The 22,874-nt window shown below is 48.4% G+C and overlaps 2 protein-coding genes across 7 annotated transcripts in view; one reads left to right on the top strand and one right to left on the bottom strand.

Moving 5' to 3' along the window:
• ATP9A (ATPase phospholipid transporting 9A (putative)) overlaps positions 1–22,874 on the top strand; it is a 131,944-nt gene that overhangs the window by 7,831 nt on the left and 101,239 nt on the right. The window contains exon 1 of one of the 6 annotated variants that reach the window (XM_027624197.2): positions 11,214–11,242. The exons of 4 other annotated variants lie outside the window; for them this stretch is intronic. In XM_027624197.2, the coding sequence (XP_027479998.2) occupies positions 11,229–11,242 (14 nt within the window). In that variant the 5' untranslated portion in view covers positions 11,214–11,228. Of the gene's footprint in view, positions 1–11,213; positions 11,243–11,691; positions 11,778–22,874 lie in introns of those variants that run through there. One more of the 6 variants, XM_027624195.2, reaches the window with a different exon arrangement.
• Positions 19,748–20,581, bottom strand: LOC113938680 (40S ribosomal protein S4, X isoform-like). Its single transcript, XM_027624198.2, has one exon. The coding sequence runs from the start codon at positions 20,579–20,581 to the stop codon at positions 19,790–19,792; it is 792 nt and encodes a 263-aa protein (XP_027479999.1). The 3' UTR covers positions 19,748–19,789.

Below are 22,874 nucleotides of genomic sequence, written 5' to 3'. Positions count from 1 at the left end.
TCTGCTGGGTATAGCAGAGGCATCTCAAGGCTCCTAGGCTCATGCTTACCTTTGGCTTGAGGGTGCAGAATTAATTAAGTAATCTTAAAAGATTTTGTTTATTTGTCAGAGAAAGCACAAGCAGGGGGAGCAGCAGACAGAGGGAGAGGGAGAAGCAGGTTCCCTGCTGAGCAGGGATCCCGATGCGGGCCCACTCCCAAGGACCGTGGGATCATGACCTGAGCTAAAGGCAGATGCCTGAGTTGCTCAGGCGTCCCAGAGGGTGCAGAATTTAAATCGACGTGTTGCATGACCCACTCCCTGTGACTGCTGAGGGGGGAGAAGCAATGTTTACTCGGGATCTGCAGTGTCTTGGCTCTGAACTAAGGTTTTCTTGCCCATGCTGCACAGTGCCCCTTTGAGGTTGGTATTTTTTATGCTTGTTTTACTGATAAGGAAACTGAGGCTCAGAAAGGTTAAGCAGTTAATCCTGGCCAAGCACGTATGGCAGAAACTAATGAGAACTTGGGTGAGCCTGCCTCCCAGTTAGAACTTGGGAGCATTTCTCAGAGCAGGTGTTTCTGCTCAGGTCAGCTCTGCTCCCTCAGTGTGCTTTTCCTCAGTTGAGTTCTTTTCCCCTCCAGGAACAATGAATGATTTTTTTTTTTCTTTTTTTCCATGTGGCTGCAGGATAGAGAATTTGGGAGTGGCAGCTCTTTAAGGCATATCACATTTTCAAAACCACTGAGAGAACAAAGATAATTTTGTAGGCTACAGTTTTAAATCCCCAGGCCAGACTGACTGCTGGCTTTATGGACTTGTGAGTTAAAAGAGTTTGGATTCCAGGGTCACACAGACTTAGGTGAATATCCCAGTTTTGCCATCTTTCTGCTTGTATTACTCCGGGCCACTGCCTTCTCCCCTCTGTGCCTGAGCTTCCTCTTGTGCACCATGGGGACATGGGAAGGGTGCCTGGCTGACCGGGCATCGTGCGTGCAGACGAGCGTTGGGAGCACTGGTGAGCATTAGAAATTGTTCTTCTCGGGCGCCTGGGTGGCTCAGTTGGTTAAGCGACTGCCTTCAGTTCAGGTCATGATCCTGGAGTCCCAGGATCGAGTCCCACATTGGGCTCCCTGCTCAGCGGGGAGTCTGCTTCTCCCTCTGACCTTCCCCCCTCTCGTGCTCTCTCTCTCATTCTCTCTCTCAAATAAATAAATAAAATCTTAAAAAAAGAAAAAAAAGAAATTGTTCTTCTCCCAGCCTAGAGGGTGGGACTCTTGCCCTGCATGACGTCATGTGCTCTTCTTTCTAGGTCTTTGGAGAGGGTCTAGTTGGAGTACGAACTCTAGCTGGAAAATGCCTGCAGAGGACTGGATGCCACGAGAAGCCGTCTCAGACCTCCCATGACCGAGTCTGGTGACAGGGCTGTGGCAGGCTGTGCGTGCCTTTGCAGCATTCCTCGGCACCGTGCCAGGACCGGGGTCTGTCAGGACTGTGGATTTCACTGTTGATGGGAAAGAAGAGAAATAATGCCAGCACAGGGAGTTCTTCTCATATATAACTTTATTCCACTGAAAGGTCTGAAGCTGTCCTTTCTAATTTGTGGGGTTAAAATGCTCTTTTCTCTTTTGACATGACGGAGGTAGTGTGAAACATAGTTTGGTTGATTCTCATTATTCACAGTGGTTATGTCGCAGAAGGTCCCTGCCAGCCCTGAATTAGCAAATACTGAACTCTTGTTCCTAGGGGAGATAGAGGATTAGTTTTCTGCAAGCCTCTGGTCATGTTTTACCTTGTTTTAAAGGTATATTTTGGTTTAAAGACTCTGTATTTAATATATGTTGTTGATTCATTAACATTGGACTCATGACCAACAGCACTGCAACTCATAGGCTTCCTATTCTCAGGACACTGGACAGGATGTCAGCACTATGTTTGGGGGCTATTTTATTTATTTGTTTTATTATTTATTTATTTATTTTTAAAGACTTTTTTTTTTTTTTTACTTTATTTGACAGAGAGAGACACACACACACAGCGAGAGAGGGAACACAAGCAGGGGCAGAGGGAGATGGGGAAGCAGGCTTCCCGCAGAGCAGGGAGCCCGACGCGGGGCTCGATCCCAGGACCCTGGGATCATGACCTGAGCCGAAGACAGACGCTTAATGACTGAGCCACCCAAGCGCCCCTGGGGGCTATTTTAAATAGTGATGTCACTAACAACAAGCTCCAAAATGCAAAAAGTGTGGCCCTAAATAGACCGTGAAAAGGACACAGATGTACAGTATGGAGCTGGGACCAGAAGTGCTGCCTTGTCCCACCTCAGCTGGGGGAGCTGTGAGAGGTGATACAGATGTTTTGCTGCTCTGCACATGTCCGTGAGTGACCACAACAGTGCTGTGTTGATTTTGAGGTTATAAATTTTAGGTAGTAGGTGAATTTGCAAATACAGAAACCACAAATAATGAGGATCAGATGTATATAGGGGTGTGTGTGTGTGTTCAATGTCCTTCTTTTGAACTGGTGGGGGTGGTACCTAGGTAGACAGTGTATAGGGGTGTGTTTGGGGGCAGGGTGGAGGAGGGGGTCGTGCTGATCGCTGACATCCATAGACCCCAGCCCTTCCCCTCTCCATGGGTGGAGTGGAGAGTTGTGTAAACAGCTCTTTGCTCCCTTGGACGAGAACAGTTGGGACAAGCCTTGGCAAGCGGCCCACTGGAAAGTGCCCTCAGTGTCCTCTGCCAGCCCACTCAGCAGCACTTAGGCCATCCATTTCCTGTGACAGAGTCCCTGCCTGGAACCAGGCTGGGTGCCGCCACAGGCAGTGACACCAGGGAGTGTGGAATTACACACCCAGGCAGGGATGCTGAAGCGTAGAGGTGGATATGGGAACCATGCTTTCAGGGGCTTCCTGGAGAAAGGCCAGTGACTGGAGGCCCTGTGTGCCAGTCCCAAAGAAAGAGCATGGCCGTTTGACCTTGACCTAAGGCACCCATGCAACAAGTTGGAAGAGGCAAGGCACCGACCAATCCATCTCTGGACTTTTGGCTGTCACTTCTCAGAATAGAACTTTCTTTCCGCATCGTTCAAAATGCAAATGATGAAAGTCATGAATTAGCTCTGGTGGTATTTTTGTGGCCACTTTTGGGAATGGATGTGGAGTGCCTCCAGCTTTACTTATGACAGTGAGTGGACTTTGGTTTAATTTCCAAAGAAAAAGACTACTTATAATGTTGTTTTTTTTTTAAAGATTTTATTTATTTGAGAGGGAGAGAGCATGAGGCGGGGAGGGTCAGAGGGAGAAGCAGACTCCTTGCTGAGCCGGGAGCCTGATATGGGACTCGATCCTGGGACTCCAGGATCATGACCTGAGCCAAAGGCCGTGGTCCAATCATCTGAGCCACCCAGGCACCCCACTACTTGTAATATTCTTAGCGATGACTTTTACCCACAGAGCTAGAACAGTGCTGAATTACTTTTTTTTTTAAAGATTTTATTTATTTGTCAGACAGCGAGAGCACAGGCAGGGGAGTGGCAGGCAGAGGGAGAAGCAGGCTCCCTGCTGAGCAAGGAGCCCGATGCCAGACTCCATCCCAGGACCCTGGGATCATGACCTGAGACAAAGGCAGACGCTTAACCAACTGAGCCACCCAGGCTTCCCCCCCCCCCTTTTTTTTAAGATTTTATTTATTTTAGAGAGACCGACAGTACGAGCAGGGGGTAGGCGGAGGGAAAGGGAGAAGATCTCAAGCGGACTCCATGCTGAGCATGTGGGGCTTGATCCCAGGAACCTGAGATCCTGACCTAAGTCGCAACCAAGAGTTGGAGCCTCAACTGACTGCACCGCCTAGGCGCCCGGAACAGAGCTGAATTCTTAAGCTGGTCTGTTTTCTTTCCTTCGTGTGACTTGGAAAGATTGACAGAGAAACGTCGCCAAAGATCACTTTGGGTGGCTCGTGGCCAGACATTGAAAGGATAGCAATTATTTTTATGGTTCTTTCTGTTTGTGCCAAGTGATACTTGCTTTCCTTTTGTAGTAGTGATAGGGAGTTTCCTTTTAGAATATACTTACATAAAAAAAAGAGAATTGACTTGAAGAATAGTATGAACTCAGTCAAAGATCATGAGTTTCGCAGATGTGCCCCCAGACATGTCTTGATATTTAGGGAGTGGCCGCCTGTGCTAAAATGTTGCTTTTAGTCTAAAAATATTATAATATTGCTATAAGGGGAAGGAAATGGGATAATCTGATTTTGCTAATAGAGTAAAACATTTTTTTGTTCTGCCAAGTCATCCATGAAAAACTTTTTTTTTTTTTTTTGGAAAAACATGATTTTTAAACAATGGTTACTTTACCAGGTCGATTGGGGATCTTAATGTTGCTTTTATTATTGTATAAATAGTCTGGGGGGATTATGGGAGAGGCAGTTGGAAGGGGCCTCAGGGAGAGAGAGGCTCCCTGTGGGAAATGAAGGGCAGCCGGATGCTCTTGTCATCACAGAGGTCTGTGGCATTTGCCAAATGCCAGGAGGAGGAGCCTATTGGCCAGCCTCCCCAAGGAAGAAGCAGGGTGGAGCATGGACAGTGCCCCCCCGCCCACCCCCCCATAGAATGGGCCTGGCAGGATCTCCCACCCTCTGCCAGGCCATCTGCTGTGACACAGGGTGAAGTCAGACCTGGCCAGGTTAGACCTCAGCAGTTCTCAGCCTCAGCACTATTGACCTTGGGGGTGTGACAGTTGCCCATTGTGGGGCCTGCCCTGTCCATTGTAGGATGTGTGACAGCAGCCCCTGCCCCCTGCCCCCTGGATGCCAACAGTACCCTCCACTGAGTCATGACAACCAAAGATGTCTCTAGACATTGCCAAGTGTCACCCAGTGCCCCGGGCTGGGGAGTCGGGGTGGGAGGGCGCAAAATCGCACCTGTTAGGAGCCCCTGGACGAATGGAATGAATACTCACTCTGCGTGGCCGTGTCCCTTAGTGTCCTGTGAAGTTTGCCCCTTTCTCTCTCCCTCCTTCCCTCCCTCCCCCCCTCTTTTAAAGAAAAACCTGTTAGGCAAGAAGTTCATGTTTGGACTGTTGCTCATCACTGTGAGTTCAGCTTTCTGATTTAGTGTCTGCGGAAGCCTTGACTGGTCGGAGGAGAGCATCTGGGAAGTGTTAGGGGCTGAGGTATATCCCTTCACAGATTCTTTGTTGAAGCCTTGACCTCCGGGCCCTCTGACTGTGACTCCTGTATTTGGAGATAGAGCCTTTAAAGAAGACGTGATTAAGTTAATGTGAGGCCATTAGGGTGGGCCCTGTTCCAGTCTGAGTGGTGTCCTTATGAGAAGCCAGGGCTGGGAGGAAAGACCACAGGAGGATCCAGGAGCAGGGCAGCCCCTCTGCAAGCCAGGCGGAGAGGCCCAGAAGAAACCCACCCTGCCCACACCTTGATCTTGGACTTCTAGCCTCCAGAACAGGGAGAAAATAAAGTTCTATTTAAGCCATCCAGCCTGTGGTGCTTTATTATGGCAACCCTAACAAACTCATACGGGAAGTATCTTATTTATGCCCATTTTGGCAGGCGTGGTATCTGTTGATGTTATTAATAAACCTTCATTCTAAATTGATGATGAGTTCCTTAGCAGTTTTCTTTAGATAGTCCTGTCTCCAGAGCTCTCTATGAGCATGTTGCAAAGTCATGTGGACTGGAGCTGACCCCCGCTGCCCTGCCACTTGCCCCAACCTGAAACATGTACCACGTGCTCGCCAGGTGGAGGGGTTGGAGGCACTGGCCCCCGCTGCCTCCTTTTGCTTAAAGAGCTCACAGTAGTCACTTACCTAGGTTGTGCTTTGTATGGTTTGCTGTTAGTTCTAGTGACTTGGATTGTGCTAGAAGAATTTGATGAGAATTTTAATAGTTGCTAACCACTATTGCGTGCTTACTAAGTGCCCAGCACTGTTCCAGAGTTTTATTTTATTTTTTTAAAGATTTTATTTGTTCATGAGAGACAAGAGAGAAGCAGAGGGAGAAGCAGGCTCCCAAGGAGCAGGGAGCCCGATGCGGGACTCGATCCCAGGACCCTGGGATCATGACCTGAGCCGAAGGCAGACGCTTAACCATCTGAGCCACCCAGGCGCCCTGTTCCAGAGTTTTAAGTGCATCATCCTGTTCCTCCTAACAATCCTACTGTACAGATGATGAGACTGAGGAACAGAGGGTTTTTTCCTTTGAGAATGGTTTTTGGGACGCCTGGGTGGCTCAGTCGGTTAAGAGTCTGCCTTCAGCTCAGGTCATGATCCCAGGGTCCTGGGATTGAGCCCCACATTGGGCTCCTTGCTCAACGGGGAGCCTGCTTCTCCCTTTGCCTGACGCTCCTCCTGCTTGTGCTCACTCTTTCTCTGACAAATAAAAAAATCTAAAGAAAAAGAAGGGTTTTGGTTTAGAATGACAAAGACTTTTCAGTTTTTTTTAATTAATTATTTTTTAAAGATTTTTTTTTATTTGAGAGAGAGCATGCACCAGTGGTGGGGGGAGGGGCAGAGGCAGAGGGAGAAGCAGACTCCCCAGTGAGCAGGGAGACCAATGTGGGGCTCTGTCCCAGGACCCCGGGATCATGACCTGAGCTGAAGGCAGACGCTTAACCAACTGAGCCACCCAGGTGCCCCTCAGGTGTTTTTATTTTTATTAGATTTATTTATTTGAGAGAGAGAGTGCGCGTGGGAGGAGGGACAGAAAGAATCTCAAGCGGACTCTGCCCACCGCAGAGCCTGGCCCGGGGCTTGGTCTCATGACCCTGAGATCATGACCGGAGCCCAAACCAGCAGTTGGATGCTTAACCCACTGAGCCACCAGGGTGCCCCTCATTTCAGTTTTTTCAAAGACTCATTTTACTTTGAACTCGGGCAATAAATTCCATTTTGCGACCTGTCTTGATGACTTCTCTTTGACTTTTTCTGTAGCATCCACTCAGAGCAGGTGACTTTAGTTGAGGGGAAAGGAACTGGGGATTTGTGAGACTTGGCAAAATGGTCACATCATGGTGGCTTTCCTCTCTGACCAAGCACCTTCTTCCTCATTAGCTTACATTACGAGGGAAAGGTAAAAATACATAAACTTTCTTTTCTTTTTTTTGAGATCACTGTCTTTTTTTTTTTTAAGACTTTATTTATTTATTAGAGAGAGTATGAGAGAGACAGCACATGAGAGGGAAGAGGGTCAGAGAGAGAAGCAGACTCCTCGCCGAGCAGGGAGCCCGATGCGGGACTCGATCCTGGAACTCCAGGATCATGACCTGAGCCGAAGGCTGTCGCTCAACCAACTGAGCCACCCAGGCGCCCTATTTTCTTTTCATTGTAAAATGAGTGCGTGTGTATTAAAGAAAACTTGGAAAACAGAGAAGACTGAGGAGTGGAACACTGATGTTAACTTTCCTTCAAGACAGCTGCCCTTAACGGAACATCTTAGATACTCTGTTTTCTCCCAGTCTCCTTTCTGTGTGTACATTGTTTTATGAATTATAACCATGTAGCATATGTGTTTTTATTTCCTGTTGTTGACTTAACATTTTAATATAAGGCTTTCTCTGTATCATGAGGTACTTTGTAAATGACTTTTTTTAAAAAAGATTTTATTTTATTAGAGAGAGAGCATGAGAGGGGGGAGGGTCAGAGGGAGAAGCAGACTCCCCGCCGAGCGGGGAGCCTGATGCGGGACTCGATCCTGGGACTCCAGGATCATGACTTGAGCCGAAGGCAGTCACTTAAGCGACTGAGCCACCCAGGCGCCCTGTAAATGACATTTTTAATGGCAACATGATATTTCTTTGAGTAGGGTGGCTAATTAACTTTAACCAGTGCCCTATATTTTCACAAGTTGTTTTTCAGTTTCACTTAAAAAAATTTTTTTAAAGATTTTATTTGACACAGAGAGCAAGCTCACAAGCAGGGGGAGCGGCAGGCAGAGGGAGAGGGGGAAGACTCCCCGTGGAGCAGGGAGCCCGATGTGGGGCTTGATCCCAGGACCCCGGGATCATGACCTGAGCCAAATGCAGACGCTTAACCGACTGAGCCACCCAGGTGCCCCTTACTTTCACTTTTTAAATTACGCTTTTGTTCTCGTTGCCGGCAGAGTCACCCCAAAGACATAAAGAGGGAAAGCTGAGGGAGGTGCAGACCCCTGGGCCTGTGATGTCATCTTTCTGGAACTGGATGAGCCCAGTCTGCTAAGTGACTCACAAAACAGCAGTGCTTCCTACCCCGCAGAAAACCAGGAACTTAGCTGCGAATTTTGGATGTTTTGGAGGGTTACCATTCATTCTCCCCATAGGGGTGTTTGCCCCCGGGGAATAGTTTTAATGTCGGGGATCTAGCGGTAAACACAAGAGACAGGAGTCCCCGCCAGCACAGAGCTGCCTTCTGGTGACACGTAAGGGGTGTTCTTGCATGAATTTTGTTAACCCCTGGTTGCTTAGGCATCAGGACCACGGTCCTTGGTGGCTTCAGTGGGTTGTCTTGTGGCTTCCTCGCATAGTCCTATACCAGGTGCCATTGTCCTGTTCCTAGGAAACCAGGGCTTGGAAGGGTTCACTAACTAGCCCAGGGTCACACTGCTTGCAAGCTGCTTCTGCCTTGTCTCCGGGCTCAGCTTGGCTGTCTCTTCTTCAGAGAGGTCTTCTCAGACCACCTACTCAGAAGGAGCTGCCTTCCCCCCAGTGACATGTTCTTTCTTTCTTTTTTTTTTTTTTAAAGATTTTATTTATTTGAGAGAGAGAGTGCATGAGAGGAGGGAGGGTCAAGGGGAGAAGCAGGCTCCCCACCAAACGGAGCCTGACGCGGGGCTCGATCCCAGGACTTCAGGATCACGACCTGAGCTGAAGGCGGTAGCTTAATCGACTGAGCCACCCAGGCGCCCCCCCAAGTGACATGTTCTTGTTGACGTATTTTTTTTTTTTGTCTGTTTCCTATTGCCCCCCTGCCCCTCTGTGAAATAGTAGGCTCCCCGCGGATGGGGCCCTCATTTGTCTTGTTTGCATGTCCCACTGCTTAGTACTGAGGCACACGTAGTAGGTACGCAATAAATATCTGCTAACTGACTAAATGAGCCAGTAGACGAAGAGTAGGAGGCACAGCTCTGAACAGGTCTGCCCGTTTCCAGCGCCCTTAGTTTTATTTGGAAATCTTAGTCACCCCAAGGGACATCACATTCCTGATCCATCAGGGGTGTACGTGGTGTGCAGGGCACTTGGGCTTTCAGTGAAGGTGTGTGCTGAGTATTGAAGCCCATGGGGGTAAAACAACATAACCCTTTCACAGAAAGAAAGGGGGATCTAGGCCTTCCTCTGTCTCCTCTCTCTCTCCTCCCTCCTTCCTTGTTCATATAGCCCATTGCCGTAAGGAATTAGCCACAGAGGCCTTTGTCAGAGACCTGGGTTGGAGGGTCTAATTGATCCCATATTTGCTACTTGGCTGGAGATGCCCCCATTCAGTCCACACTGGTTCCCAGCAGCTTCCTGCTGCATGGCTGAGATTTATAATGTTTCCAGGGAATTGCATTCACTGGGGCTGAGCCTTTGTCAGCGGTCACTGGCACCCCCCTGAATAGCATCGAGCCGTTGCATGTGAGGTGATGGAACTAGGGGCTTGGGGCACCAGACCTTGCTAGAGAAACACCCCATGCACAGGCAAGCCAGAGGTGGCCAGCATGGCCCGGGAGGCGCTCAGAGGCCAGCCCGAGCGCACTTCCCGGCCATGGGGCCCTGTGTGGGACTTTTATACATTAGCGTTTTATGTTTTACATTATGAAAGTAATAATTCCTGTTACAGAAAAGTTAAAGATGTGGTCCTTAGAATTATTTAAAGCCTTATCTGCTATTGTTAATATTTAAGTATTTGTTTCCTTTGATCTATGTTTTAATCCAGTGGCTATTAAGTGACATGATTGCAGTTTGTTTTTGCTGTTATAAATTAGAGCTTAGTCTAGGGAGGCTATCTTGGTCTAAGCTTTCTCTTACGTTTGGAAATTTTTTTTAAAGGTTTACTTATTTATTTTACAGAGAGAGTGGGTGTTGTGGGGGAGGAGCAGAGGGAGAGTAAGAGAGAGAACCTTCAGCAGAGACCCCACTGAGCATGGAGCCTGATGCAGGGCTCCATCCCACGACCCTGAGATCATTACCTGAGCAGAAATCATGAGTCAGGTGCCCCCTACATTTGGGAAATTTTAATAGGCTAGAATCTCCAGTTCCCTGGATTAAATGGAACGTGTGGACATCTAAGGGGTCTGTGTGGCTCTGAGTGGCTTTCTGGAAGGGCTCTGCCATTTTACACCCTATGAAAGCCAGAGTTGCTTTCTGTTCCAGGGTCAGGAGATGAGTGATGGCCTTCTTCACCCACTATTTTTATTTTGCCTTTTGTTCAGTACGTGTCCATGAGATGGGGAAGGTTTAAAAAAAAAAAAAAAGAAGAAAAAGTAAGAAAAAAAAACATGTTTTTCTTTCTCTGTTTACCTCAAATTGGGCTTCCTGTTGATGTGTGTGAGGACAGAAGAAGCCTGTGATTGGTTGGGGAGATGCTCACTACACGGCACATTCTCTGTAGATGTACTGGGTGAACTGGACTGCTCATGGCTGTATGTTTGGGAGTTATAGAAGGTGTGCTTGAGAATCTGCAAGCATTGTATAAATATTTGTTGAGTGAGTACAAGAAAATCTTTCTGTAGACAGTGGCTCACGACCCAGCTGTGTGTAGACCCCAGGGCCAAGTGCAGTAAATGTCTGGCTTCCCTGCAAGGAGTGGAGGTCTGCGGCACAGCTGTTGGAGGTCAGGGTAGCATTCACCAGCAACAATAATGGTAGAAAAGGTGTGAACTTGCAGCCTGGGAAGTGTTCTCCGCCTGAGTGGTCACTGTGCTAGACCCTCAGCAGCTCTACCCTAACCTGCTTCCAGAGGTAAACTCCTTCCAAGGGCCTGGTGGTGTAACCTCTGGCGTTTTACAAGTAGGCGCCCCTGGAAACCTCCCCCATGGCCTTCCTGGGGCGGTCTCGGTGCCAGAGCCACGCCCGAGGTGGAGCAGGGCTGTAGCAGTGGCTACTGCGCCTGTCTCCACTGGAGCAGGGGAGGAGCCGGATCTGGGAAGGAAGGGCTCCTGGCAGGAGGTGGTAGCTCCCCAAGGCCACGGTTGGTTGCTGAGGATTGTGAGGGCTTGAGAGCGTGGATTCAAGCAAGGACTGCCTCGGTGCAAGTTTGGGCTCTGCCACTCACTGGCTATATGACCTTGGGCGAGTGAGTTCACCTCCCTGTACATGAGCATGATAATAGGGCACGTAGTTTTGAGGGCTAACCAGAGTTCATGTGTGCAGGGTGCTTAGACCCCAAAGCATGTGGCTGGGGGAGAGGAGAGTGGCAGTGTTAGCCACCCTTGTGGCTGACAGTGCTTGGAGGGAGGAGCCAGGCAGCTGGGGCAGTGCCGCTGGGGATCCTTGCTGTGTTCCTGCTGTGTCCCCGTCATGGGGTGCCTCCCTAGGTTGCTGTCTAGACAGCTCAGAGGCAGTGCTCACATTCTTCTGTGGGGTGATAGAACTCCAAACACCGTGGTCGAGTGCTGGCTCTGAGGTCAGCCTGCTGCACTCACGGCTGGCTCTGCCCTCACCCACCGCTGGACTCTTGGGCGTACAGTTTCCTCCTCTCCTGGAGGGGGAGGGCCTGCCTGCAGGTCTCTGGGGACGAGTGAGGGAGGTGATAGGCTGGCTGTGCTGTGGCCCCGGACCTGGTCTAGAACCTGTAAGCAAATGCCCCAGATACAGTATAAACACACGAGGTAAGGCAGCAGGTCTTGGCGTGCTGGGGGGCCTGGGGCGGGGGGGAGGCCCAGGAGAGGCACCTCAACCCACACGGGGCAACTGAGCACCTTCTGTATACCCGATCAGGGGTGTGAGGCGAATAGTATCTGGTTTCTGACTTCCGGGCTTGTGGCCAACATCCGAGGCTGCAGATGGGGAGCTGGGTGCTGTGTGGGGAGTGGGGTGGGGATTTTTGTTTTGTTTGTAAATTAAAAAAAAAAAATCACAGTCACATAGTTCACTGTTGAACAGGTACAGAAGTGTGTACTTTGCAAACTTAGCCTCCCTCCGTCCCCTGCTTTGGCTACCCTGTACCCTCCTCAGGCGACTGCTTATCACTTTCTTCTGTGTCGTTCTAGAGAATTTTTAATCATTTTCCAAAAGAAGGCCCATGTATTTTATATTTATCTAGTCACAAACACATAGATTTGACCTTTTTTATTCCGTTGTTAGTGTGCCCTACACAGTACAACATATTTCTTTCACTTAATAGTATACATTGGGCTTGTTATGTATCAATACATAAAAAGCTTTTTCTTTTTTTAAGATTCTATTTATTTATTTGACAGAGAGACAGCGAGGGAGGGAACACAAACAGGGGGAGTGGGAGAGGGAGAAGCAGGCCCCCCGTGGAGCAGGGAGCCCGATGCGGGGCTTGTCCCGGAACCCAGGGATCATGACCTGAGCCGAAGGCAGATGCTTAACGACTGAGCCACCCAGGCGCCCACCTCTTTTTATTCTTTTTTTTTTTTTTTTAAACAAAATGGTTTTAAAGGATTTCATTGAATAGACTTACCATACTTAATCTAACCAGTCTACCACTGATGGACACCTGGGTTATTTGTAACGGTATGGTATTATTAGCAGTGTTACGTTGAACCTAAGTCTTTGTGCCCATGTTACAACATACATAATAGCTCGAAGGGGAATCATTGGGTCCAGGTGAATGCGTTTTAATTTTGAGAGCTGTCACCAGGTTGCCTTCCCTCAAGGTTATACTGATTGAGGCCTCTACCAGCAGCGAAAAGTGTCTGTTTGCCCATCCCAACCAACACAGGGGTTATTAAGCTTTTTGATTTTGGTTATCATGCTAAGTAAAAAATGACACCTTGGTGTGATTTTAGTTTTGCCTAATTCTTAAACATTGCGTCAGTTACCAACATTTAAAAAACTGAGGGTTTGCGCTTCAGAATCTGTGCTTTTTGTCTTTGTCGTGAAGAATCTTAGGGTCTGTTGTATTAGGTTTGTGTGAGAATGTACCCTGGTGAGGCCCGGGGGCCACTTCCTTCCCACAGGTCTAGGCTCCTCACTGTGCCCTGTCCCACTCGACCCTGTGTTTATTTTGGTTACTTTATTATTATATGTTGCTTGTTGGGCTTCCATAGATTTGAGTTTTCTAGAAAGAAGCAGGCAAGTACAGAGGTGGGTTTTGAAGGATAAGTAGAAGAAGGGGAATGGGTTGCTCAAGGAAATCTGCTGTGAAGGAGTCTTGCCAGAGGGTTTGGAAGTTGGAGAAAAGTAGAGTTCTGGAGCTCATTGGCTTTGGCTGCAGTCGGAGGCTTGATAACAGAGGACCTGGGATGAGGGGTGACAGGCTTGGACTTGAGTCCGCATTGATTGACTCATCGTGGGGGCGGGATGCAGTATGAGTCATACTTTCGTAAGAGGTGTCCTGCTGCACTGCTGAGCGGCAAGAGACCGGTAGGGAAAGACTTCTGGCCGGAGAAATAGGGAAGGCTACAGACCCTTCCCCCCAGAGAACCGGAATTAACCGTCTGGGGGGGTGTGCGTATTTGTTTCTCAGTGTTATTTTCCCATGTATATATTATGTGTTATTTTTATTAAAATATAGCGTAATTGCATATCTTTTGCTTTATTTTTTCCCTTCCCCCTTCATCGCTTGGATCTTGCCTTGTCAGTGTGCGCATCTACCTGTTCTTTTAATTAGCGCAGGGTGGGGCACCTGGGTGGCTCAGTCGGTTAAGCATCTGCCTTTGGCTCAGGTCATGATCTCAGGGTCCTGGGATCGAGTCCCGCATCGGGCTCCTGGCTCAGTGGGGAGTCTGCTTCTCCCTCTCCCTCTTCCCTTCTTTCCACTCATCCTCTCTCTGTCTCTCTCTCTCTCTCAAATAAATAAGATCTTAAAAAAAAAAAAAATCAGTGCAGGTCCACTGTGCAGGGCGTTCCTCTCTGATGGGCATTTGGTCATTTTCAGGGTTTGCTTTCTTATTGCTGGGAGCATTCTTGGACCTTTCCTCTTGCTCACCCATACCTGTACCAGAATTCATATACAATCCATCCCTCCAGGTAGACTTGCTAGATCAGAGGACCTGTTTCTATTTAAAAAGAAATTTCCACATTGACTTGGCTTTTTTCTTTGATATGGCCCAGTTTTTGCACCAGTAGGTAGCATTGCTGTGGCCAGAGATAACGTTCAGACTTCAGTGAACTAGCTTCCTTTTTTGCATTCTTTCGGACTTTAGATTTTATTTTTATTTTTTAAAAATTTTATTATTTTTTTAAAGTAATCTCTACACCCACCATGGGGTGAGTGTACAGTTACTTACAACGCTGAGATCAAGAGTTGCATGCTTTACCAGCTGAGCCAGCCAGGTGCCCCTGACTTTAGATTTCATATTCCCCTAGTTAAAGAAAAAAAAAAATTCAGCCTCCTAGATGTTCTTAGAACACAGAGCAAAATTTTCTCTTATACCTTCCTTTCCATGCTTTCCAGCATCCCTCTCCAGGCATCTAGGCTTATTAACAGCTTGAGTTCCATCCTTCTAGACCTGCTGTCCAGTATGGCACACACTAGATCTATGTAGCTATTTTAATTAATTAATGGAATAACATTTAAATTTCATATTTTGAGTGCTCAACAGCCACATGGCCACGGCCACCGTGTGAGACCATGCAGATGGAGAACATTTCCGTCACTGCAGAAATGCATCCGACAGTGCTGCTCTGGACTGGGGTTCTCAGACTCAGGACTGTTGACATTTGGGGCTGGGTAATCCTCTGTGTGGGGCTGTCCTGGGCACTGTAGGATGTTGGGCCTCTACCCATGAGATGCCAGGAGTCCCTCCCTGCTCCTGCAATTGTGACAACCAAAGCATCTCTCTAGACACTGCCAAGTGTCCCCAGGGCAGGGGGCAAATCCCCACCCCCCCCAGCCCTTCCCTTCCATTGAGAACCACTGCTCTAGATTACCTTTTTTTTTTTTTTTTCCCCCATGTTGCTTTTAATTTTTCTTTAAATTCTTCCTGGATCTTCCCAGTATCAAGACAGACCCAATAGCTTCTGGACTCGGGCTTCAGGACAGTTCAGCACACCATGGGGGCAATTCAACAAATGTTTACCGACTGCTTGCTGATTGTGGTTACACCCAGAGCAGAGATGATCATTTCCTTGGAGGCCAGCTCCTTGTTACAGTAGTTACCTTTTCCAGAAACATCGTTCCCTTGGCACTTTCCCCTGTAATATTTGCTTTCCCTTGCCTTTCAACCAGATTGTGTGAAACCACCACACATCTGGTCAGCAGGCTGCCCACCATCAAAACCTTTGTTTGTTTTAGAGTCAAATCATAAGAAAATATACTTTGATTTTCCTTTGTTTAAATGGTCAAGCTAGAAGCAGTGTAAACTAAATTATTTCTGGCCTTACGTCTTAACCTCGTTGAATAGCTGTTGCTATCAATAGGTAAAAACATTGTTTTATGTTTTCTTATCTGGAAAAAAACCTTTTTTTTTTTTAAAGATTTTGTTTGTTTATTTGAGAGAGAGAGAATGAGAGATACCACAAGAGGGAAGAGGGTCAGAGGGAGAAGCAGACTCCCTGCTGAGCAGGGAGCCCGATGTGGGACTCGATCCCAGGACTCCAGGATCATGACCTGGGCCGAAGGCAGTCGGTTAACCAACTGAGCCACCCAGGCGCCCCAAAAACTTTTTTTTTTTTTTTTTAAGATTTTCTTTATTTGACACAGAAAAAGCACAAGTAGGCAGAGCAGCAGGCAGAGAGAGAGGGAGAAGCAGGCTCTCCACTGAGCAGGGAGCCGGACGTGGGTCTCGATCCCAGGACATGGGGATCATGACCTGAGCTGAAGGCAGCCACTTAACCGACTGAGCCACCCAGGCGCCCCTGGAAAAAAAAAAACTTAGAGAAATATATGTACTATTAATTGAATGCCTGTCGTGTGCTGTGTATTGTCATATGCCTTTCCTATATAAATTCCTTCATCCTCATAGTAATTCAGCAAGGCAGGTCTTACTATCATTTTATAGACAGAAAAAGTGGGATCACAAAAGATGAGTATCCCAAAGCCACGTAGCCAGTGTGGAGCCAGGCTGGGCTTGGCACCCAAGTCCATCTGACTTAAAAGCTGGTGTTCCTTTTTTTTTTTTTTTTTTAAAGATTTTATTTATTTATTTGACAGGGACAGCAAGAGAGGGAACACAAGCAGGGGGAGCGGGAGAGGGAGAAGCAGACTTCCCGCTGAGCAGGGAGCCCGATGCGGGGCTCGATCCCAGGACCCTGGGATCATGACCCGAGCTGAAGACAGACGCTTAACGACTGAGCCACCCAGGTGCCCCAAAAGCTGGTATTCCTTACTCAACCCCTTATGGCCCTGCTATTTCGAAACTATGGCTCTCATCTGTTATTTCTTCATTAATTTCTCAGTTTTTAAAGATTTTATTTATTGGGGTGCCTGGGTGGCTCAGTGGTGCTGGTAGCCGATAAAGAGCAAGGTGGAAGGAGAGGTCCTGAAAGGGATGCTGTGAAGCAGTGCTGTCCAATACAGCTTTTGTCATGCTGGAAGTTTCTGGATCTGCACAGTCTAGTCCGTGGCTTCAGGCCACACAGGGGGCTGTGGAGCACTCAGAATGTGGCTAGTGGGAACAGGGGCTGGAATTCTTCTATTTTAATTAATTTAATGTAAACAGCCCCATGTAATAGAAGCTACCATGTTGGACGGCACTGCTCCAACGAAGCCAGAGCAGAGAGGTCAGGATGGTAGAATGCAGGCTTGAAGCTGTTGACCGCACACTTTAAAAGCTTAGACTTGGAGACACACAAAACCAACAGGATTGTGTCTTTAAGGACAGTGTAGCCGTGTGGCAAACAGGAATATCAGACAGGAGGTTTGGGGCAGTGGTTAACACAAACCCAACTAAAATTGGCTTGAGCAAAAGTAAAAACCAATTAACGGATTCCTGAGACGGAAAAACCCAGGGAACGGATAGATGGGCAGACCTATGCGCTCTTCCAAAAGTGTCAGGAGCCTTTGCATTCCTCCTGGTGACTCTCATTTTCAGGCCAACTCTTCCCTAAAGAAGAACAAAGGGGGGCCACCTGCAGCCCCTTGCTTGTTGTCTGCCACCTTAGCCACCTCAGGGTGAAGGGCACTTCTTTCTTAGTATTTCCAGTGATAACCGCAGCCAGGGGTCTTGCTGGCCTTTGTTGAACTCATCACTTGTTGAGGGTTCTGCTTGGCTATGCCTGGGTCCTTGTGCTCACTGCACCTGGGCTCGGAGATGGGGTTGGCCCAGCTAGCCCAGGTGGAGAGATGGAGGGAAGTGACTTGGTAAATTAGGATAAAGGATAATTATAGGATAGAGGAAGACTCTGGGGTAGTCTGAGCTGAGGGAGTGGACCCAAGGAAGGATGCACTTGGAAGGGGGCCTGTCCCCAAGGCTGGGGCACAGATGGACTTGGAGATGGTGTAATTGAGTTCAGGCTGCCGGAAGGCAGGGTGAGAGCTGGTCTGCAGGCATGGGGCAAGCAGAAAGTGATCTTGGGGTGCAGGTGGGATGGCAGGCCCAGCCGGCGGTTGACACATTGGGCGTGCAATGGAATTGGGACACCGGGGGCTACAGTGACAGGAGGAACTCAGGGGACAAGCCTGGGGGTGAGGGGATCAGGGTGCTGGTGCAGAGGAGGCAGGATGTCCATATTGTGAGGGCCCCGGGAAAGTCTCCACAGTGGGGCTCGGTGGTCTCCAAGGGACTGCAGATCCTGGGTGGGTGGCTGGGCAGAGCACCATTGGGTGGCCTCACACCCATGCACTGATCCACTGGGTGCCTCTGCCTGGGAAGCCCAGGAGAGACTCTCCTCCAGTGGTGTCCCCCCCAGTGTCCTCTGAGGAGAGAGCTAGCAGTGTGCTGGCTGTGAGGGGGAGCGGGAAGGAACTCTGTCCATTGTCCCAGAGCAGGTAGTGGAGCTGAGAGGCAGGAGGTTCGTAACTGGCCCGAAGATGAGCCTGTGGGAGAACTTCTGTCCCAGCAGCATGGCAGCCATTGCTGTTGGGGCTCCTAAAGATTCTTCCAACTTTCTGAGATGAAGAGAGCCTAGGGGAAAAAAAAAGCTGTAAGATAATTGTGCTGATGAGGCTGTTTATGGCAGTGCAAGGTGCTCTCAGGCACTTTCAGGCTCATAGCTCAGGGTCTGGATCCCACAGGCCTGGGCTTAAGGCCAGCTTCCCTCACTCAGCGTGGAACAAATGTAGTACAGGTGTTGGAGAAATCACTGAGTCCTCTTGGGCTCAGTTTCTCCACTGTGAAAATGGAGGCAAAGCTTGTATATGCCACGTAGGGTTATTGTGAACATTAAATGAAATGTGCATTTCTCCTTTTTAAAAATTATTTCTTAAAAAGAGTTTAATTTATTTACTTGCTTTAGAGAGAGAGCATGCGTGAGTGGGGGGAGGGGCAGAGGGAGAGAGAGCATCTCAAGGGGACTCTGTGCCGAGCGTGGAGCACAATGCAGGGCTTGATCCTACAACTCTTGAGATCATGACCTGAGCCGAAATCAAGAGTCAGATGCTCAATGGACTGAGCCACCCAGGTGCCCCTAGTGCATTTTTTTATTTTTTATTTTTTTATTATTTTTTTATTTTTTATTTTTATTATTTTTATTTTTTAAAGATTTTTTTTATTTATTTACTTGACAGAGAGATAGAGAGCACAAGTAGGCAGAGTGGCAGGCAGAGGGAGAGGGAGAAGCAGGCTCTCTGCTGAGCAGGGAGCCGGACATGGGGCTCGATCCCAGGATCCTGGGATCATGACCTGAGCCGAAGGCAGCCGCTTAACCGACTGAGCCACCCAGGCGCCCCGCATTTTTTTTAAATGTTTGCTTAAAGACAGTACATTTCTACATCTGTAATATTTTGAAAATCTGTACCCAGTGCTACCACTCTAGTCTGGACCACTGTCTCTGCCTGCCTGGATGATGACAGTAGCTTCCTGGATGATCCCCCTGTTCCTACTTTTCTTGGTTAATATACAGCTTTACTAAGATACAGTTCACGTACCCTGCAATTCGCCTATCTGAAGTGTATAATTAGCAGTTTTTTGTTTTTGTTTTTTAAGATTTTATTTATTTGAGAGAGGGAGAGAGCACAAGAGGGGGTAGAATCAGAGGGAGAAGCAGACTCCCTGCTGAGCAGGGAGCATGATGTGGGACTTGATTCCGGGACTCCGGGATCATGACCTGAGCCAAAGGCAGTCACTTAACTGACTGAGCCACCCAGGCGCCCTATAATTAGCAGTTTTAAAGTATATTCGTAGAGTTGTGTAACCATCACCACAATCAATATTCGAGCATGCCCATCACCCCAAAAAGGAACCTCACACCTCTTGATCTGTTTTTACTGTTAACCGACTGCAGTGTCTTTGTGTAGCATCCAGACGGAACTTCTATTTTTATTTTTATTTTTTTAAAGATTTTATTTATTTGAGAAAGAGAATGAGAGAGAATGAGAGAGCGAGCGAGCATGAAAGGGGGGAGAGTCAGAGGGAGAAGCAGGCTCCCCGCCGAGCAGGGAGCCCGATGCAGAACGCGATCCTGGGACTCCAGGATCATGACCTGAGCCGAAGGCAGTTGCCCAACCGACTGGGCCACCCAGGCGCCCCAGACCGAACTTTTTTTTTTTTTTCGTGCTGTATGACCTTTAATTAAGTATAAAGTCTTCCAATCACGTCACCTAGGGACCATTTTACCCCCTGCTCTGTTTGGCAGCCAGTCTCTTGTCTCTCTCTCCAGCGATGGTGAGGCGGATACCCTTTCCACGGGGAAGAGAAATCCACGGTTTGTTGCCTTTGCCAATAACAAAAGTGTTGGAGAGTCGGGTGGCAAAGCTGTTGCCATTGGCATCTTTCACGTGAACCACATCAAACGAACCAGGGTGTCTCTCTCTGTTGGTGATCACACCAGTTCTTCCCAGGTTGGCACCCCCAGTCACCATACACAGGTTACCAGTATCAAACTTGATGAAATCAGTAGTCTTTCCAGTCTCCACATCAGTTTGAATGGTGTCATTCACCTTGACGAGGGGGTCATGATGGCGGACGGTGCGAGCATCATGAGTCACCAGATGAGGGGTTCCTTTTGTTCCCACAAAGATCTTTCGCACTTTGCACAACTTATCCTTGGCCTCCTCAGGTGTTATCCGATGAACAGCAAAGCCACCCTTGGTGTCATAGATCAGACGGAAATTCTCCCCGGTCTTGTCAATGCTGATGACATCCATAAAACCTGCGGGGTAGGTTATATCAGTTCGGACCTTGCCATCAATCTTAATAAAACGCTGCATACAGATCTTCTTGACTTCGTCTCCTGTTAGGGCATACTTAAGTCTGTTCCTTAGGAAAATGATGAGAGGGAGACATTCTCTCAGCTTATGGGGACCAGTAGATGGGCGAGGAGCAAACACACCAGTCAGTTTATCCAGCATCCAATGCTTTGGAGCTGCTACGCGCTTCAGATGCTTCTTGGGACCACGAGCCATGGCTGCACTGGGAATGAAAAGAGACCCGCCTCTTTCTGGTACCCGAGGAAAGAGGCCCCAGACCGAACTTTTAAAAATGTCAATCAGATCATGCCACCTCCTGCTTGTAACCCGTCCATGATCCCCGCGGTGCATGGAGTAAAATCCAGACTCCTTGCCCCAGAGACAAGGCCCAGTGTCACCTGGCCTCTCTCTCTCCTCCTCCCTCCTTCCTTCCTCCCTTCTTTCCCCTGTGGTTGCTACACACCAGTCCTTATAGGCAAGTGTGTAACCAGGCTGGTTCCCACCTCTGGATCTTTGCCCTTGGGGTTCCCTTCCAGTCTGCCCAGATTGTACTTCCTTGCATGGTTGCATGGCTGTTGCTCCCTGTCCCCTCAGCTCAGCTGTCACACCAGCCTCCCTGACCACCTGGTCTTCCCAAGCCACACCTGTCCCCCACACCCTCTCCTGCCCAGGCCTTATTTTATTTTGGGTGGTGGTTTATGGTCTGTCTCCCCACTAGAGTAGAAGCTCCAGAGGGGGAGGACTTGTCTGTTTTGTTCACTCCTGAATGCCCAAGCGCCGGGGGAGGGCCCAGGACACCGAGCGCACAAGACATAGCAGGTGACAAAAAAGAGGCAGTGATTACTTGTCTTATATTATTATTGTTGTTAGTGTTCAATAAATACTGTTGACCGGAAAGTCGGATTGATCACGTATTGGAAATGTGCAAGTTATATATAGCCAGTGCATGCAGAAAGTGAGTAAATGCAGTGACCGTCAGATTGGCTAAATGAGATGGCCTTGGGGCCAATTATACTGGGCTCGAGTGACACAAAGTTTTTATTTTATCTTGTGCTGAACACTTAACCCTGTTTTGCAGTGGGACTGCGAGGAAGGAGAAGGCAAGATCCTGTTCCAACATTCAGTCCCCATAGGACCTGGAGTAGTCTAACTTCCTACCAGTTGGATATTTAATAAATGCTTACTCTTACGAATTGAGCTGGGAAAACCACATTGAGTCCCTGGATAATATGAAACATTGTAACTAAAGAATACATAGCAAAAGGTCTCCCTACTCCCTCCTTCCCAAAGAGAACCGGTACTGGAGATTTCCTGCGTTTGAAGCATGTCTGCCTGTGGATCCTCTTGTGTTCATGCAAAGAGGAGCATCCTGGACACACCTTTTAGCCTCTTGCTTTTCAATTTAGCCTATCTTGCAAAATGGGGCCATTTAGTGCATCCAGCTCTCATTCTCCTTGAAGGACTACTGTGGCTGTTCTTGTTTTTTTTTTTTTTTTTTTAAGAATACATTTTTAAAAAAATTTTTATTTATTTGAGAGAATGAGAAAGAGAGAGAGAGAGAGAGAGAGTGAGAGCGCGCACACATGAGAGGGGGGAGGGTCAGAGGGAGAAACAGACTCTCCGCTGAGCAGGGAGCCCGACATGGGACTCGATCCCGGGACTCCAGGATCATGGCCCGAGCCGAAGGCAGTCGATTAACCAACTGAGCCACCCAGGCGCCCGGCTGTTCTTGTTGATTTCCCCAGCCCCCTCTGTTTCCAGTCTTCTGCAGCCACAGTGCATGTTGCAGTGACTTCCCACCTACTTTGTGCTCGTGCGCAGATCTGCAGGTTAAGTAATGAATGGCTTAACCTGATAGCTTGTGGTGCAGAGCCTGCTAAGACAACACAGACAAAACGCATATAAACACATAGTCGACCTGATGCTTAGTTTTCTGAAATCCATTCTTCAGCTTTCGTTAGTATGGGAGCCATCATTACAGGATTATTACAGGATGGGGAGAGGGGTCGGTCGTGACCAGTGGGATGGCTTCCACAAATGCGAGAGGTGTGCTCCCTGTCCGATGATCCTCCCCCCACCCACATTCATTCAGCACTTAGCGCATGTCCCCCGGTGGCCCGCACGGGTGCTTCCCATCCATGGGCAGTAATCATGTTGGACTCCTTGAGGCTTCTGTCCCTGGCCTTTGGACAACTTAGAACAGGGCCAACACAGATGAGTTACTAGAAGTGAAATCTGTCCTTGTCACATACTCCACCCGAGCACCAGTTTACTGGAATGAAGATGCTGTTTTTAAGAAAGAGCATTGTGTTTCATCCGGGAAATTTTGAGCATCTGGGCAGGCAGCTTGCGGATGCCTAGGGACCATGTTTGCTCAGCTCTGTACCCCAGCACCCCACCAGGACCTGCCTGGCCCATAGGAGGAGGGGGAGAAGGGCAGGCCGAGGTGTACCAGTATTTACGTAAGTCATAATCTCCCCGTCTGCTTGGTTTCGCTTCACTTGGCAGC

The sequence above is a fragment of the Zalophus californianus genome, chromosome 8, assembly GCF_009762305.2.
Source record: "Zalophus californianus isolate mZalCal1 chromosome 8, mZalCal1.pri.v2, whole genome shotgun sequence".
Classification (NCBI taxonomy): Eukaryota; Metazoa; Chordata; class Mammalia; order Carnivora; family Otariidae; genus Zalophus; species Zalophus californianus.
The sequence above is the reverse complement of the archived record's forward strand: the minus strand, read 5'-3'. Positions and strand labels throughout refer to the sequence as shown.

Excerpts from the sequence above, each read along its gene's own strand:
- LOC113938680 (XM_027624198.2), bottom strand. The coding sequence starts at position 20,581 with ATGGCTCGTGGTCCCAAGAAGCATCTGAAGCGCGTAGCAGCTCCAAAG.